Raw genomic sequence first — 17045 nt, 5'->3', positions numbered from 1 at the left:
TTCTGCAGGAATATAAAATAATAGAAAGTAAAAAAGCTAATGTCAAGATGGGAGCTACAGGATAATATTCCCGCGCTCCTGACAAGTTAACTTTTTCCTGTGGGAAATTCCCGGGAAAATTCAATTGAGCCTAGGAAAACAATAGGTGTACGTTTCTATTATAAAGCCAATGCTATGTAGGTATTTACAAAGATGAATAGGTATTTACAGTGTTAGTTCGGATTGCAACCTTGTGGTTTCTTGAAGAACTATAACTTGGAAGACGTTTATTTCTTGTTTTTGCCTTTTTTGTTGGGTGGTTTTGAGCTTTCGGGAGTTGTGGCAGTTTTGGTTTCAGTTGCAGGTTTCTCGGCAGTTTTCTCTTTCGCCGCTGAACTGGCTTCAACAGCGAGATGGGAACTTTTCAAATTGTCCGAAACACTTTTGGCGATCTGTCGTAATGTATCCTCGAACACTTCTTGGCTTGCATCCACTTCTTTTCCTGACGCCGTGACAGGTTCTGCGAGTGATCAGTGTTATTATAGGGTTAGGTTAAATACAAAAAGGAGCTTTTCTTTTCCACGGACGTGACTTCTGCATAATTACCAAAATGCTTACCCTGCTGGTGGTGCTGATTTTTCTGATTCTCCTTGTAGGTTGAATCAAAGGTTGCTTGGAGTTAACATTGCTTTTAGACATAATGCCCAGTTTGTTTGATAATTCTTGAGAAAAAGTTAATTTGAAAAAATAAATATCACAGTAACATATTGATAAGAGAAATCTATTTGTAAGGTACTAGAAATTGGTCATAGAAAAGTCCAACTTGAGGAAATAAATTAATTGAATCATGAAGAAATAATTTAGACACAACTGTTTCACTACTATTCAATCCTCCTCCTTTGATATCTACAATAACACTGAGGTTGAGTTGAGAATAGAGGAGTCTCTGTTCTTTACTGATAGCACACATGAAACTTGAATGGCTTGTTATTCATTTCTTAAGTAGGTACCTACAATATGAATTTATATTTTAAACGTTTTAAAAAAATAGTTCATGTAAAACGTCCGCACTAGAGACACGAGATATCTATGACTGGGATGGAAAAGAAATTGCAAAACTAGAGGCGTGCGAAATAATAAATTCGACGTGAAACAGAAGAACAGTGGGTAGGTAGGTTACTGGGTACAGGCACAAGCTACCTATCACATCAGTGGTTGAACATTTGAGAGAAGTTCTTTAGGGAAACTTTAGGATACAACTTTACCAAGGTTTGTAGAAATTCCTCAAGTTCTTACAGCATAAAATGTCCACTAAAAACTTCACTTAGAGCTCAACAAAGAAAGAAAACCAAAAATTAACTGAGGTTATCACATCACAGGCTCAACAAAAATGGAAATTTTTCAAAATTTGAATCATTTTTGTTTACAAAATATTACAGGCGAGGAGGGGAGGGGAGGCAGCAGCGTACCAGTGTTGCCGTTTTGAATTTACCCTACTTCAGAAAAATTACCCTATTTTTACTTTCCATAACCTCTCTGTATTTCCAATAGGTATTGGTTCACAGAGGTTTCTATAAAATAAAATAAAAAAATAAAAAGATTCAGATAATCAGATAAACCTAGGTATTTAAGTCACAAATGAAGAGCCGGCAACCGGCTTAAAAAATATTTTGTCCTAAAATAAGGTAATATATTACCGCACGCTACCGAATTATCGTACCGTAAGGTAAAAGAAAGTAGGAGGTACCTTCCCATTGCCCAGAACGTACATAATATAGCAATAGGTAGGTCTATATCTATGTACATAATTAGGTACCTAGTTACCTACTTTTTATGCAGAAGCGTAAGTACCTATACATATATATATAGATCTGTAGATCTGTCTGACAACAGGTTTCAACGCCACCTTTTGTAGATCTAAAAAAAAAAAAAAAAAATCGGGCCAGTAAAAGTCGCTCAAAAGTTACTTGGATCTGACACATATGTACAATTGTACAATGTACATACGTTCAGTGTACAGAGATCTCAAGTTAGGTAAATGTGTGTATGTATTTGCATATTTACATAAATATGCATGGGATATTTAGTTTAAGGGCATACAATGAATGTATCGGTAGAACAAAGGGTGCATTGAAGTCAGATTTGTATACTGACATAAAAGGCATTAAGATTGGTTAGTACCTACTGTTATTGGCACCCGTAGGAATGACAGTTGAATTAACCAATATCTCATTATAAAGATTTTCTAGCCAGTTATAGGTAGGTACTTGGAGAAGGTGGCGTTGAAACCTGTTGTCAGACAGATCTACAGATATATATATATAATTAAAGAAATGATTTTAATTATAATATCATTATAACTTTAAAAACAAAAAAAAAAAAAAAATCCAGGCGAAAGTCCAATTTCTACTGATTTCGGGAAAATTTGTTTGCTTGTTTTTATTTTATTTATTTAGTAGTTCTAAAAGTATACTTTTGCCTATTGTATTGGTTCTCATATTGGAAAAGACACATAATAGAAAACCTCTCATATATCATCCATCTTCGAGTCTCAAACGACGAGTAGAAGAAAATCTAAAGAAATTATAAAACGAAGCGCAAGGAAAGTTTATCTTGGAAAAACACCTGTTGGTTCTCTCCATACTTGTTCTCAATCAGAAAGCAAACAAAAGTTTAAATCTGGTCTGAGTACCACGCGTTGTCTTTTATAATGGTGACCCTTAGCAAAACGGTCAAGGTGCTCTTAGAGCTCAGGAGAAGAGAGGTAAACAAAGCGAAGACAAGAGGAAGAAAAAAGAAGACAAAAGAGAAGAAGGGGGAGAAGAGGAAGACTAAGGAAGAAGAAGAAGAAAATGAAGCAGAGGAAGTAGAAGAAGAAGAGGAGGAGGAAGAGGAGGAGGAGAACGAAGAAGAAGAGTTAGAAGAAAGACGAGAAGAAGAGGACAAAGGAAAAGACAACTTGAACGTTGAAGGGCTTTCTAATAATGGAAAGAGGAGAAAAGGGACAAGATGTAGATAAAGGACAAGACGTTCTTGGAACGGCTTGGTTTCTCGTACACTATCCTTCTCTCTTCGATTTCGGCTCCATAAGACCTCCGTTATTACAGTTCCTTCTATCGAACTTCTTCATATAAGATAAGATAAGATAAGAATACCCACCTGCTCCATTCAATTTGGCCAGCATTTCTGCCCTTTCGGTCTGCAAGGTCCGACATAACTTGAGTAGGGCCGCCAGCTGACGGCAAGTGGTGATGAGTTCTGATTCGGCTTTGGTTTTTTCATTCGACATCTCCAGATAGGCCTCGTGACTTTTCTCCCAACGTTGTTTCCATGTGGCTGTCTCCTTCTCTAGTTTGTTGATTTTAGATGACATCTGGAGGAATGCGGAGGGAAAGAGGTAACATAGAATAAACCTTCTTCGAAAGAAAAGAAAAAAATCAAAATTCAAAGTGGATATTAAGACAGAAAGTGGAAGAGTTTGTCAGTTTTGAGGAGAAGAGAACTGGAGGAGCGCCGTGGACGGAGGAAAGGAGGGAACAGTAAAGAGATGAGAGGATGAAGATCTATTGGATAAGAAGAAAACAACAAATTAATAGGAGATAAATTACAATCATGCAACATTGTTTTCGTGGTCCAAGTTGGCCAAATCATGCACACACCAATATTTTGCTGTTGCTGCACACAAAATGTTGAAAATGCCATAAGGCGAAACCATAACAGCACAAATAGGTACTTTACTTTCCTTCCTATAGGCCTATAGGATAAGGAATGTAAAGGCAAATATTTGGAGTAGATAAAGTAACCATCTACTCAACTGAAAAATAATTCTGACTCACCGATTCCATTTCTGATTTGAATCCAGCAAATATTTCGTTACTCCTGGACAGCGTTTGCTGAAATTCGTCGTACTTTTCGCCATACATTGAAATTTGTTTCCTCAGACCATTTTCCGTTTTCTGCATCTCCAGATATTTGGCTTTGTAGTCCAGTAGTTCCTGAAACAATTTGGTTGGAAAATAGATTAGAACGGAATATAGATTAGAACGTAGGTATTTTAATGCCCAATCTTACCGCAGAGAACTTTCAGTTATTTCAGAGTTAAAGAAATACTGGCTTGTGTAAATCAAATGGGTGACGTCAAAGAAAACCCTTGACAATGTGTTAACTCTCAGTGGTAAGATTAGCCATAAGTGAGTTATTGAAAATTTGGAGATTTAGTACAATGGCACATCCACTAATAAAATACCAGGTCTTCCCCCAAACCCCCTCATCTTAGGCTGGCTACTCACTACAGTTTTACATGAAAGGCATAATAAGCCTGTCTGGCAAAACCTGTCGTTAGTAGCCGGCCTTATAGAGTAACCTTAAGGTGCTTTTGACATATTCACAGATTTTGATATAAAAACTCCTCATTCTCAATGTGATTTCTTTTCCTTCTCGTGTTGTTTTGGCATTTCTCCCAATATTGTATTAATCTCTTTTTCGTCCTGTAGGTATAAAATTTTGTGCTTTTGGCACATCCGCTAAAAATATTCAAGGAAAGTATTAACTCATCTATTTCCTCTCATTATCTTGTTTTCGAATGTCGGGAACTTACGCTACTCTTCCATCTAATTGTATCCAAAAGTCATAAAGGTAGGATCCATGGTTATTATTAAGATCATAAACAAATTTAAAACTTACCTGTTCCTTTTCATGATTAGTATCTAAGTTATATGAGTCATCAAGTTACATACCAAAGGTTAGTTAGGTTAGTCATAGACCCAAAGATTAACATTAGGTGTACACACATTTCCAAATTTACTCCTTCTTTTCTTGGTTAGTACCTATGCTGATGATTGTACTTGAAATTCATGTTAACATTTCACACTAAATTCATGTTAACATCAAGTTTCACACTAATATACATGTTAACATCAAGTTTCACACAAACATTCTTGTTAACATCAAGTTTCACACAGACATTCTTGTTAACATTAAGTTTCACGCTAACATTCTTGTTAACATTAAGTTTCACACACGTTTCTCAATTCACCTGTTCCTTTTCATCATACTGAATGAGGAGTTCACGGAATTTTTTCGCCATGTCTAAATTGTCGCCGCGTAGTTTCATAGTTTTGTTGTTACTTTCCTGTACCTGATTGGAAATTTCACTCAGAGTGTTTTCCAACTTGACGGACACGTTCTTCCGTTTTTCCTCTTCCTCGCGAAACTTCTGTAGGTTTTCTTCCTGAAATGGCAAAACGGTATGGGTCTATTGAAATTAAATACCTTTTAGAATACGTTTCTTTCAATACGTTTTAGTTTGGTTTTTATAAGCCGATTTTTCATATCGAAGCCTATTATTACAGCAAAGTTTTTTTTTCTTTCTAGGAATTGATCCAAAGTGTAACTAGAAAATCCTTATTGTAACGGACGGGACGTGGGCAATTGTTTTACTTACTCGTATTGCCTTATTTTGTTTCTGCAACTCTCTACACAAGTTCTCTAGCTTTTCCCGGGTCAGTTCTTGTTTAGAATTCTCAAGAGTTAAAATCTCTTTCTCATTTTGAAGCAGAGCTATTTGTTTTTCGTTCTGTTTTGATAACAAGCTCAATATGTTGAAGTCATGGTAGAGCTCTGAATATTTTTGAGAGATGATTTTGAATTTCTCATCAGGAGTTTGGCTGTCGTTGAACATTTGCAACATTACATCCGTCTTGGGGTGTTCCTTGATGGAAACTGCGGGAGTTTTGACTGCATTGACAGAAGCACCGGTCTGTAAAATATGCATATTTCGATTACACCTACTTCAGAACGTACCTACTTAATTTAACTATTGAAAATAAATTAAAATAATTATTCAGATAAGAATCTTCACAAATTAAAATAAAAAGACAATTGAACTTGTGTAGAGAGTTGCAGAATCTCAATTGTCTTTTTATTTTTATTTTAACTATTGAAATTAAGGGGATACCTTTGTCGGGAGATACACGTTTTGACAGCAAAAGGACAAAAGGAAGACTTTTATCACGTATCAATATAACTCAACAACTTGAGATCTAGGTCCAAATCTTCACTTTAATATATGATAATATGAATCAATGAACAAGGTCTTAATTGCAATATAAAGATTGATAAATACAAGGATGATTCTTTGTAACATCGCCCGATCTTGATTTTGTTTATGCATAGTGCAGTGTTTGATATGCAGTTATGCACCTATAAGTACCTACAAGCATATCTTTTCGCTTATGAAAACCTTGAAGAATTTCTTTTAAATTGATCATCAAAAAATTACGTCATATTCTAATTCATGAACTCAATAAATTTTCAACAATCAATATTGGAAGAGAAATTTCCAAGAGAAAGTCTTTTGGTAATTTTAAATTTCTCTTGCAAATACTTACATCAGGTGGACTTGTTTTCCCTTGTTTTTTATTCTTGTCTTGCTGTTGTTTCTTGTCATTATTTTTCAGTCCTTCTTTATTCTTCTGATCGGGTTCAGTCTTTTTCACGTTTTTCAGTTCTTTATTTTTCTGCTCTGTGTCTGTTTTTGCTTTATCACTTTCCTTACTTTTCTGATCAACCTCAATCTTGGCTACACTTTTATCCCCTTCATTGTTTTTCTTTTCTTCAACCTTGATAGCATCTTTGTTTTCATTCTTCATGTTTTTATCGTCATTCTTCTGTTCCTGTTCTTTCTTGTCTACCGTCTTCTCTTCTTTCTTGCTTTCCTTTTCAACTTCTTTGAGGACTTCACTTTTTACTTCTTCTTTACTTTTCAGTTCTACCTCATTCTTCTTTACAGTTTCATCAACTTCCTTCTTCTTTACTTCAGTGTCAATTTTCACTGTGTCTTCTTTACTGTTTTCATTCGTTTTATTTTCACTCTCCACTTTGACATTGGTAACTTCATTTTCAGACTTTGGTGAGTTAGCAACATTGGCTAGTTCTTTCTTCTCTGGTGCATTGGTAACAGAAGATTCACTGGTAGTTGTCTCTGGTGTTTTCTTGTCTTTTTCGTTTGATTCACTGCAACTTGCTTTTTCATTGCTTACGGCTTGAGGAGTTTGTTCCGGATTTTGCGATTATGTTCGCGGATTTGGCAATTATGTTCGCGGATTCGCGTCTCGAATCGACATTTTGGATATTTGGCAAGCCTAGTGTTAGAGAACGCCATAGACATCAATTATTATTCTACCCTTGTCATCAAAATTCATTTTTTCGTATTTTGTCCAAATTTCTGGGTAAGTAGGTAGTTATAAATAGGTACGTAGGGCCGTATTTATAGAGGGGGGCGAGGGGGCCCTTCTCCGAACCTCGAGGTTCATTTTTCTCTTTTACTCTAGGCCAGACTCCGAATTACTCCGAAAATTTGGACCTTAACCAAGTGTGTCAGGGTAAAGGGACTTTGGTCCCTTTTAGACAAATCTAATACCTACTCGTAAGTACCTACCTATCTACTCGTATTACTGAAATTTATAGGGAACTCTAGTGAAAACATCATTGTGGTGTCCTGATTTTCAACTGACCTTAGTGTCGTATTTTATTTAACCTTTAACCCAAGAACCGAAAATTCGAGAGTGGGGGTAAAAATCTCGTAGTGAGGATAAGCAGCTGATTAAAAAAATCAGCTGTTCGCATTAACCGAGAAAAAAATGGCAACTCTATCGTTTAACCGCAGTCGAGAGCTTGGATTAGTATGGCAAGAGGGGAAACGTAAACCCAAAAGTGGGTTAACGCCCCTCACGTCATAAACACACTTCCATGTGAGGGGAGGTAGTGATCTTGAGTGAACTGGGCTGAGGTTAGCGGTTAGGTGTTAAATAAAGCTGAGAATTCAGTACTGGAAAACCACTTTTTGACCAATCCCTGATCAACTACGGACGTCTCAGGATGTCAGCTTCAACCTTCAACATCAAACTGCTGAATCGGGATTAGTTTCTTCACAAAATTCACCCTATTTTGATATGTTTCTAATATTAACAAACTTCTCAATAAATTATTTATTAAGTCAATTCATCGCCTTGCTATTCTAGTACGGATAGGGTACTGTCCCGGTGCCGGTGGTGCCAACAGAACACCATCAGGGGGAGAATAAATATCAGTCTCGGATACAGTGTTGCCAGTGTTAGCGCCGGGGGCAGGGGGTGCAAAGTTCACATTAGGCGCGGGGCCGTAGCCTACATAGGGGTCCAAAGTTAGAAACTCAGGCAGTACTCCGGCTGCGCTGATGTGGTAATGTTGGTTAGGATCGATCACAGGGACTTTGTCACTTGTGATGCGGTTGGATGGACGTTTTACATGCTTGCTAAGTTCATTCTCAAGGTGTTGAGCGATTGACTTCAGATTATTAATGGAAGACTGAATAGTCTCTGTGTTGTCCCGAATGAATTTCGAGTTGTACAGCGAAGGCTCGGCAGGGGGGATGCAAAAACTGGAGCTTCGCATTACCTACATTCTAGGCAGACTTAACAATCCGTTGAGTACTTGTCTAGGTCAAATTCGAAAAAAATTTCAATGACAAAAAGGATTGAAGTGTTTTAAAACATTCTTGTAATCGCAGATAATAACCCTTCGAACGCCATATTAAGTAAAACTAAATAGGTAACAATATCAGAAAAGAGAAAAATAATTTCTTTTGAGTCATTCTTATCTAAATACAAAAGAGATATCATGGTATTTGAGTTTAGGTGAAGTTTCTGCTCTCTGCTCAATACATTCAGTACCAACTGTATACCTAGATAATTTTTAAGTACCTACCTAACCACAACTTCAACAAATTTATAGCAAAATATTTATGTGATCATAAAATTGACATCACTTTTTTTATGAACACCCGGCACTCATTTTGTGAGATAGGTAGGTAGGTACAACTAGATAGAAAATTTAATAGCCAACATGGTTGCACCATCATACAAAAAGATGAGAAACAAGCTTCAGAAAAGGGAGAATTCCAAAAAGAAAAAAGTACAACTATAGAAAGACTTCAAGATTTAAATATGGGTAGGTAAATATAAGTATATCTACTATTCAGTGTTGAAAGTGAAACCTCATGTACTTAATGTAATACATTTGCAAAAACCACAAAAATATTCAGTCTCCACATCAATGCTTTAATATCCCTGTCCTCGATATTTACATTTGGTATCCTTTGTCACCTTGGCAACCTACTGATGAGCAGGAAGGTATCTTATACAGCATTTCTCTTGATCTTATTCCTTGAATTTCCATGTTTCCTTGATAATATCTTTAAGGTAAGTAGATCAAACCAGAGCTTTTGTTCATTTACCACAGTGTTTACACTAATCAAATAAAGGGGAAATAAGAGATTTCTGAAGAAATGCAAAACACAAATTTCGAAGTTCATTTTGTGATGGAATTTTGAGATATTCTGTATTGCAATAATATTACAGTAAATGATTTGCTTCAGGTAATTTATTATTTGCTTCTTAGTGTTGCTTGCTTCTGAAAAATATTGAATTCACATTTAAAAATTGGAATTTGCTCAATATTTATGACTCAGCTGCTTTCTTTTTACCCTGTGAAAGTAACATGATGTTATGTAATCATTTAATATTGAACGGAAGAATTTTTTGATATCATTCATTCATTGTGTTTGAATTTTCTCCAACTTTTCCTTCCTGTATGTAATCATTTAATATTGAACGGAAGAATTTTTTGATATCATTCATTCATTGTGTTTGAATTTTCTCCAACTTTTCCTTCCTGTATTACCTACACAGACTTATTGTGTGCCTTTGTACTTCAATGTACTTAGTCAATATTTGAGTAGGTACCAAAGTACTTATTTTTAAGTAGGTACAAATAGTATTTGCAAGTTTCAAGTTTTTCTCTCAGTTTCTTTTTTTCTTTTTAAACACTTATTTTTTATAATTTATTTTTTTCTTTTGGTATCCATGATTTCAACCCCACCAACAATTTACCATCAGAGAGTATACCTACTTTGTTAATCATCCTCAATTTGCTCCTCATCATGAATCCTACTCATGATTGAAGTCACCTAAATAGAGACCATCATTCGGAATACTAATATCATTCTTACACAAATTCACAATACATACTGACTTGGTACTTAAATGTGAATGATCTCAATTGAAGTATGGGGGTGTTTTATTGAGATACATAAAATTGACTCTCTCATCTCTAAAGCTAAGTAGTTTATTCTTCTATGTTTATGTGTTCAAGAGAGTTCAATGTGTGGATAAGGTTTACTGAGCTTGTGAAAGAATTGTTGCATGAAATAAAAAAAATAATTTTACTGCTAGCTACACTGTCTCCTTCACCTTATTTATTCATCTACTTGCTGTGATATTCATGTGTCTTTTTAATTTGTTAAATATGACTTCTAAGTAATTATCTTCAAATTACCGTCAAACATACTCAGTACCTAAATGGTTGACAACCGTCATTCCCCACCTAAGTAATTGAACCACCAACCTCTGGACCCAAAGAGGTACCTCTATAAATCAGAATTTGTTCTTAACTTGTTTAAATTTGTCATGCTTTCATCAGTTTGCTCTTCCACTTTGGTAAATCTCTATAAACGAGAAAATGTTGTATTAAACCGCCTTAAACGAAAAAAATAAGCTGGTCCCTTGGATTCTCGTTTATCCAGGTTCGACTGTATTTTGTTTATCTGTTTTTAATAATAGGTATGTTACCTATCACCTATCGTACCTATGTACATATCGTACCTATGTGATTTCGCGATTATGTTCGCGGATTTGCCGATTATGTTCGCGGATTTCGCGATTATATTCGCGGATTTCGCGATTTTGTTCGCGGATTTCGCGATTATGTTCGCGAATTTCGCGATTATGTTCGCGGATTTCGCGATAATGTTCGCGGATTTCGCTAACTTGTTTTGTTTATTTGTCCCTGTCATCTAGACATATTTGCTCGTTACAAGGTATTTCAATCTGGGTACCTAATACCTACCTACCTACCTGTAGGGCCAGTTTTATCTGGAAAAACATCTGAACAAGCATTTTTTATCCATAGGAGTGCTTGAAATATGTATAATAGCTGATGATCTGTTGAAGTTGACCGTCAAGAGATTTTTTGTCTTTTTTTTTTTTTTAATTTGTCGATATTATCTTGTAAAGGAAGGGTAATAATTTTAAAATGAAAACCATTTTTTTTTTTTTTTTTTTTTTTTTTACAATAGTCTTTGCTCGATAATTTCAAATTTATTATTCCTAGTTCCTACTGTTGTTGTTGTTGTTCTTGTAGCGGCTCTTTGTTGGCAAACTATTCTTACTCTATTCTCCTAACATCTTCTCATTACCTGCTAAAGATTCTGTGACATGTTGTGTTTGTTCTTCTATCTACAGGTCTACCCTTCCCTCGTATCAGTTCCGTTTTATTTCCTATCTGTCTCCTGGCGTTGTTTTACTTTGTTTTCACCGTCCATGCAGTGGCGTAGGATCCTTGGAACCTAGAGAGAGACCGCTTGCCTTCATCCATATTATTTATGAAAACAAAAAAGGTACCAACTCTCAAGATGCACTGAAGGCCCATTTTTCTCTCCTACGCCGCATCAACGCGGCCGGCGTTCACTCTGCCTCGGGAGTGGGGGTAAACACTGTGGATACTCGACAAACATGACATCTAGCGGAGAAAGTTCAAAACAATTTTGTACTAGAATACCAGATGCTAATCGAGAGCTTTAGGGTTTTTAAGACTCCGCGTTCACGCGAAGAGATACGCCAGGAGGGGAAGTGAAATGAAAACACGCGTTCAGTTCACGTGGAGTTGGCGGCATACTCACGTTAGGAGAAAAAAAAAACAGAGCCTTAAGCATCTTATACGAATCTATGAATTGATTCTGGACTCTTGGGTGGACTGGACTTTTGGATATACTGCACATGGGTTTATAGCTCTCCTTTTTCGAAAATCTCACGGCACACCACTGCCTTTCATTTCTTCGACTACCTGAGTGTACATTTTCATTAAAAGCTTTCTTTCCTCGTTCTTCCCTCGTAAATAACGTCGGCCATTAAAGCTTCGATAAATTCCCAGTAACTTTCTCATGTCACCTTGTGAGAATTTTCGTTCCTGGATTACAGGATAAGCTCAGAGTTTGGTCGGGATGTTTGCTGGTGTTTAGATTAGCTTTGGATTGAGGGAATGTTTGAGGCAGTATGGCAAAAGTGGCACATACTTTTTAAAAAGAAAGAAAGAAAAGATGAGTGTTTTACCGCCGTTTTTATTTTGTAGCAATGAAACAACTGCTATATTAGACTCGAGGACCGGAATTCGAAGAAGTAATGAGTGGAAATCTATGGGAAATTTCAATGACAATGGGATAATTTTCTCTAGAAACATTTTTTTTCTCGGTCCGAGGGGGCTAGACATGTGAAATGTGTAGTTGTGTGAACATGGTTTTGGTAGATTTACTTTTTCTTTTTTTACTGTAGCACACGATCTATACACACGCTAGCTTGTCGCTTTCATGTGATGCCACAATGAAATGTTTTCATGTATTATTATCTCAATTATCTGACAGAAAGTTCCGTAAATTGACTGAAATTTATTGTACTGGAGGAGGTCATTTCAAGCTGTATTTTATTTTGCACTCTCCATTTTTTCTCCTAATATAAAATAGAATAGTGTAAGTACACACTTTATTGATCATGATGTAGCCTGTACAAAATGTACAGTGTATAAATTTAGTAGAGCGGAATTTTGACCACTCAGATTGGAGAAAATTTGCAAAGAGTGATATTGTTTTGGGTAAGGTAGCTCTATGAAACAGTCCCTGGCAGGCTAACTAAAACTCCCTACCTGCTTTTAGTTCGCACAAATCTGTTTAAAAATCCCAATAATTCACAAACATTATCGACTGTCATTTTCACTATCTTTGTTTAGGTCTTACAAGAGTCTTATCTTATCTCGTTTTAAGCAAGGAGAAATCATTGTTCGAAGGGTTATTATCTGCGATTACAAGAATGTTTTAAAACACTTCAATCCTTTTTGTCATTGAAATTTTTTCGAATTTGACCTAGACAAGTACTCAACGGATTGTTAAGTCTGCCTAGAATGTAGGTAATGCGAAGCTCCAGTTTTTGCATCCAAACAAAATTGTGGCGTGATCTGGAAGAAGGAAGGCATATCTGCAAAAACACAGTTTCGAGAAAATCGCGTTTGAAGTTTTCATTTCTAAATGCACACAATGTGACAGGGTTTTCAAAGTCACATCTTTGTCACCCGAAAAGCTCGACATTTTCGACATGAGAATGCATCAAATTACTACACATGTTCAATCTCTGTGTTCAATTATTCATGAGCAATTTGTTGCTTTGTTGTTCAAAGTACACGAGTCTTACATCAAAATGTAAATCATAAAAAAGAAATCGAAGCACCAAACAAAATGTAAAAAGAGCTTAATAACCTCAACCTACTCATGGTAAATTCATCTTCCACAATTTCTGCTAATGTAGAAGGTGTTGGTAAAAAACTTGTGATAATTAAATTTAACTGTAAAGATCTGCTCGTTCGTAGATATAAAAGAATCTCCTTGATAGAGTTGAACTTTTAAAAGCATAGACTGGGTGAACTAAGAATTTTTTTCTCCTAATGATGATCCTATCCTAAATCTAAATTCTCTATATCTGATTTGATTTCTTACAAGAGTTTTGTGCCTTAACTCCTGTCTTAAATCTGATTTTGATATCTTGCAAGAGTTTGTACCTACTTGTTATTTTTTCAAAATAGATTTATTTATTAATACAATTTTTATTGTACATAAAATACAAGATAGTATGTGTACAACGTCAGATCACTTAATCTAGATATCTAGAATATCTAGATTCTCATCAAAAAGCTCAGTATGCATTGGTTTATAATTTAGTCAACAAAAGCTCCCAGTACTTCTGGGAATTCGTGAAAGAAATTCGTGCAAATCTATTATTAAAAAAGAAAACAAGCAAAAGGTTGATAAGAACTTGCGAAATCATGAATTCTTTCTCTCTCAAGAAGAAAGTATGGCAGAAAGGGCAGAAAGTTCGATTGAATTGTCATTGTATTTGCAATTATAAGAATAGCAACTTCGTAAGTCAATCAAAATTTGACACGGATCAAAATTTCATTTCAGTTTGGCAGCTCATAAAAATAATGTACCTACTAAAATTTGTACCTACTTTTAGGTCACTAAGTAGTACCTACCTATTAAAAAATAAAATAAATATTAATCTCAAAATAGCGCTGATGAATTTTATTGCACTCCTGGGACTCGAACCAGTATTCCGAGCTACGAGTCCAATACATACTCTACCAGTATTAAATTTATTGTATTCATACCCAATAACCCAATACATTTCACTTCCACTTACAACCTATATTGCACATTTCGTTAGCGAGCAATAAATTTGATTGTGATACCATGCAGTAATCGCAGAATTCTCGCTTGTTTGGTTCATTCGGTATATAACTATTTAGGTTACAGGCCAAACATAGCTATACGTCTATCAGATCAGACGTGTGCTTTGTGTTCCCTGTGGATACTCAGTGGACAGTTGGTTGAGTGTGTTCCTGATCACTTATTGGCTGATCTCGTGAGGATCAGCAACAGAAAGTGGTGCTTACCTCTTTATGCTGCTCGTAATGGACTTACCAAAGAGTCACTTTACAAACATCTTCCCCATGTCCTCTGTCCTCAAAAGACCAAGTATATCAACAACAAAATTGGTGGTACACCAATGTGAAGTCGCAAAAATTCGACTCTGTCGTAAACTGAATCTTTTTATCGGCACGGAGCTATACGTCTAGCATGCTGACTGTTGCTGATATATTTTGCACTTTCAAGGACAGTGCAGTAATTTCATTTATGTATTTGAATAAAAAAATAAACGATTCCAAGTATTGCACTAAACTCGGGTTCTGATAGCGTTATTTTGTCTGCTTTAACGTAAATAGGAAGAATATAGAATTTGCACAAAGAAGAGTTAGAAGAAAGACGAGAAGAAGAGGACAAAGGAAAAGACAACTTGAACGTTGAAGGGCTTTCTAATAATGGAAAGAGGAGGAAAGGGACAAGATGCGCGTTTTTTAACTTTAAAATTAGGTACCTCTATAAATCAGAATTTGTTCTTAACTTGTTTAAATTTGTCATGCTTGAGTTTGTTCTTTAGAATTTTCTCTCTTTTCTTCAAATATTTTTTTGTCATTTTCTAGATAAATCACAAGGTTGTTCTTCTTTGGACTCACTTCCTTTGCGGGTTCAGTCTTTTCCGGTTTTCCATTATTTTTCTTACCATTTTTCTCATTCGGTTTATCTTTAATATCAGCAGCATTCGGTTTATCTTTAACATCGAGTTTGTTCTTTAGAATTTTCTCTCTTTTCTTCAAATATTTTTTTGTCATTTTCTAGATAAATCACAAGGTTGTTCTTCTTTGGACTTACTTCCTTTGCGGGTTCAGTCTTTTCCGGTTTTCCATTATTTTTCTTACCATTTTTCTCATTCGGTTTGTCTTTAATATCAGTATTACTAGCCTTTCCTTCCGCTTTCTTATCTTGGTTTTCTCCTGTCTTGTTGTTCTCAACACTGGGCTTTTCGGATGCTTTATTTGAATCACATTTTGGATCAGTCTTCTCTAATTTACTCAAGTCTACTTCAGGTTCTTTTGGAGGTTGTACAGGCACATTGGGTGCAGCTTTATTCGAATCATTTGGCATGTTTTCTTTTCCCTTTTCCTCGACTTTCACTTTACTATCGGGCAAGTTGTTTTGAACTTGTTTGGCCGCATTATCTCCGCTAGCCAATTGGTTCTGAACGTTCTGTGTGGTGGCAGGTTCATTGGTACTTGCAACATTGTTATTTGCTTGTTTTTGAGCCTTTTTCCCTTTTCCCATCGTGAGTCTTTTAGGTCTGAAACAAAATAATGAAATTAATTAAGGACAAGGAAATTTATCAAATCACGATTTGGTCCACCTTTTATAGTTTGGCTTCGCTTTAGAAAATTTGAGAAAGAACTCACTCGGAGAAAACAAAACTGCCTTTCTTATTTTTTACATGGATATGAGAAACGTCAAAACTGATACATCAATCTGATGAAGCACAAAATAGGAGATGACATTTCCTAGCCTACCGAGCTACCTACAAGCTACAAATAAGTAGGTAATCCGAAACCAAAGTGAGGTTATGTTTTAGTTCATTTACATATGCCCAAAATTTACATCTGAAGTGTAAATCTGACATTTGGAAATTGGACCTTGGAGGCGTAATTGAAGAAGATCGAGAACATTGATTTGTTTCACGGGTTGCTACTTTGTTGTCGAATTCTAGTAATTCCTAGACAAAAAGTTCACAAACGGATATTATATGGCAAAATAGGTATCATTAGAAAAGATGGGAAAAAATAATTACCTACCAGAGTGCGCAAATGAAAACAAGTTGAACAAAACAAGGATTCTTCTAATACTGAAACCAATAAGGGATCAAAAACTAATTTCAATATGCAGGTCCACAATAAAATTTGAAAAACGAAAAAAATCACTGATATTAAATGATATTATTTTCTTCCGAACACCAAAGAGAAGAATATTCCACTAGGGCTATTGTACTTAGGATATTTTTATTTTAGGATTTTAACATGTACCTATTTTTAGAATATTTTCAAAATTCGAGCTCTATCTCTGAAAAAAATAGCTTCTGTTCACAAAACGTATGAAACTTAAAACGATAAGTTGAATTTATTGAAAAACAATGAATCACGCGACGGGACGACCATTTTTACGTAAAAAAACTCTACGTTTAATTGGTTTAATTACTGGAAAAATAAAATCATGTACATAACCACAGTATAGATAGGTTCCTAGATTAAAATAAATTACTTAAGCTGTTAATTATTTATTATTAATTACCTACTTGTTACTTACCTATCATTTATTAATAATGATTTTCTCTGCAAATCAAGGGTTGGGTGTTAGATAGGCTTGCCAAACGTCCCGAATTGGCCGGGACAGTCCCGAATTTCAGGGGGTGTCCCGGCGTCCCGTTCAGTTTTTCATTTTGGGGCGTTTTGTCCCGAATTTCCGTTTTTGTCCCAGAAAAAATTCG

At 35.6% G+C, this 17045-nt stretch overlaps 1 protein-coding gene across 2 annotated transcripts; it reads right to left on the bottom strand.

The window, feature by feature from the left end:
- Nucleotides 1-108: 108 nt before the first annotated feature.
- On the bottom strand, nt 109-16882 carry LOC103507936 (alpha-taxilin). Of its 2 annotated transcripts, XM_008472455.3 has the most exons (10): nt 16865-16882; nt 16357-16406; nt 15476-15854; nt 15105-15297; nt 6369-7030; nt 5423-5737; nt 5015-5209; nt 3816-3974; nt 3139-3352; nt 109-499 (listed from the first exon to the last, which is right to left on the bottom strand). In XM_008472455.3, exons 3-10 carry the CDS (start codon nt 15836-15838, stop codon nt 267-269), a joined length of 2334 nt encoding a protein of 777 aa, XP_008470677.2. In that variant the 5' UTR covers nt 15839-15854; nt 16357-16406; nt 16865-16882; the 3' UTR covers nt 109-266. The 2 variants fall into 2 exon arrangements, with proteins under 2 accessions (XP_008470677.2, XP_026678481.1); XM_026822680.1 differs by lacking the exon at nt 16865-16882 and having other exon boundaries at nt 6369-7037; nt 15112-15297; nt 16357-16555.
- Nucleotides 16883-17045: the final 163 nt, after the last annotated feature.

The sequence above is a fragment of the Diaphorina citri genome, unplaced genomic scaffold, assembly GCF_000475195.1.
Source record: "Diaphorina citri unplaced genomic scaffold, Diaci psyllid genome assembly version 1.1 scaffold354, whole genome shotgun sequence".
NCBI lineage: Eukaryota > Metazoa > Arthropoda > Insecta > Hemiptera > Psyllidae > Diaphorina > Diaphorina citri.
Note: the sequence above shows the minus strand (reverse complement) of the source record. Positions and strands in the feature narration are given on the sequence as shown.

What these genes read in the sequence shown, in the direction of transcription:
- LOC103507936 (XM_008472455.3), bottom strand. Translation starts at nt 15,838, where the DNA reads ATGGGAAAAGGGAAAAAGGCTCAAAAACAAGCAAATAACAATGTTGCA. An exon ending in AGTATGATGAAAAGGAACAG is followed by an intron (nt 3,975 to 5,014) that starts GTGAATTGAGAA and finishes AAATTGTTTCAG; the next exon opens with GAACTACTGGACTACAAAGC. An exon ending in GGCCAAATTGAATGGAGCAG is followed by an intron (nt 500 to 3,138) that starts GTGGGTATTCTT and finishes GATCACTCGCAG; the next exon opens with AACCTGTCACGGCGTCAGGA.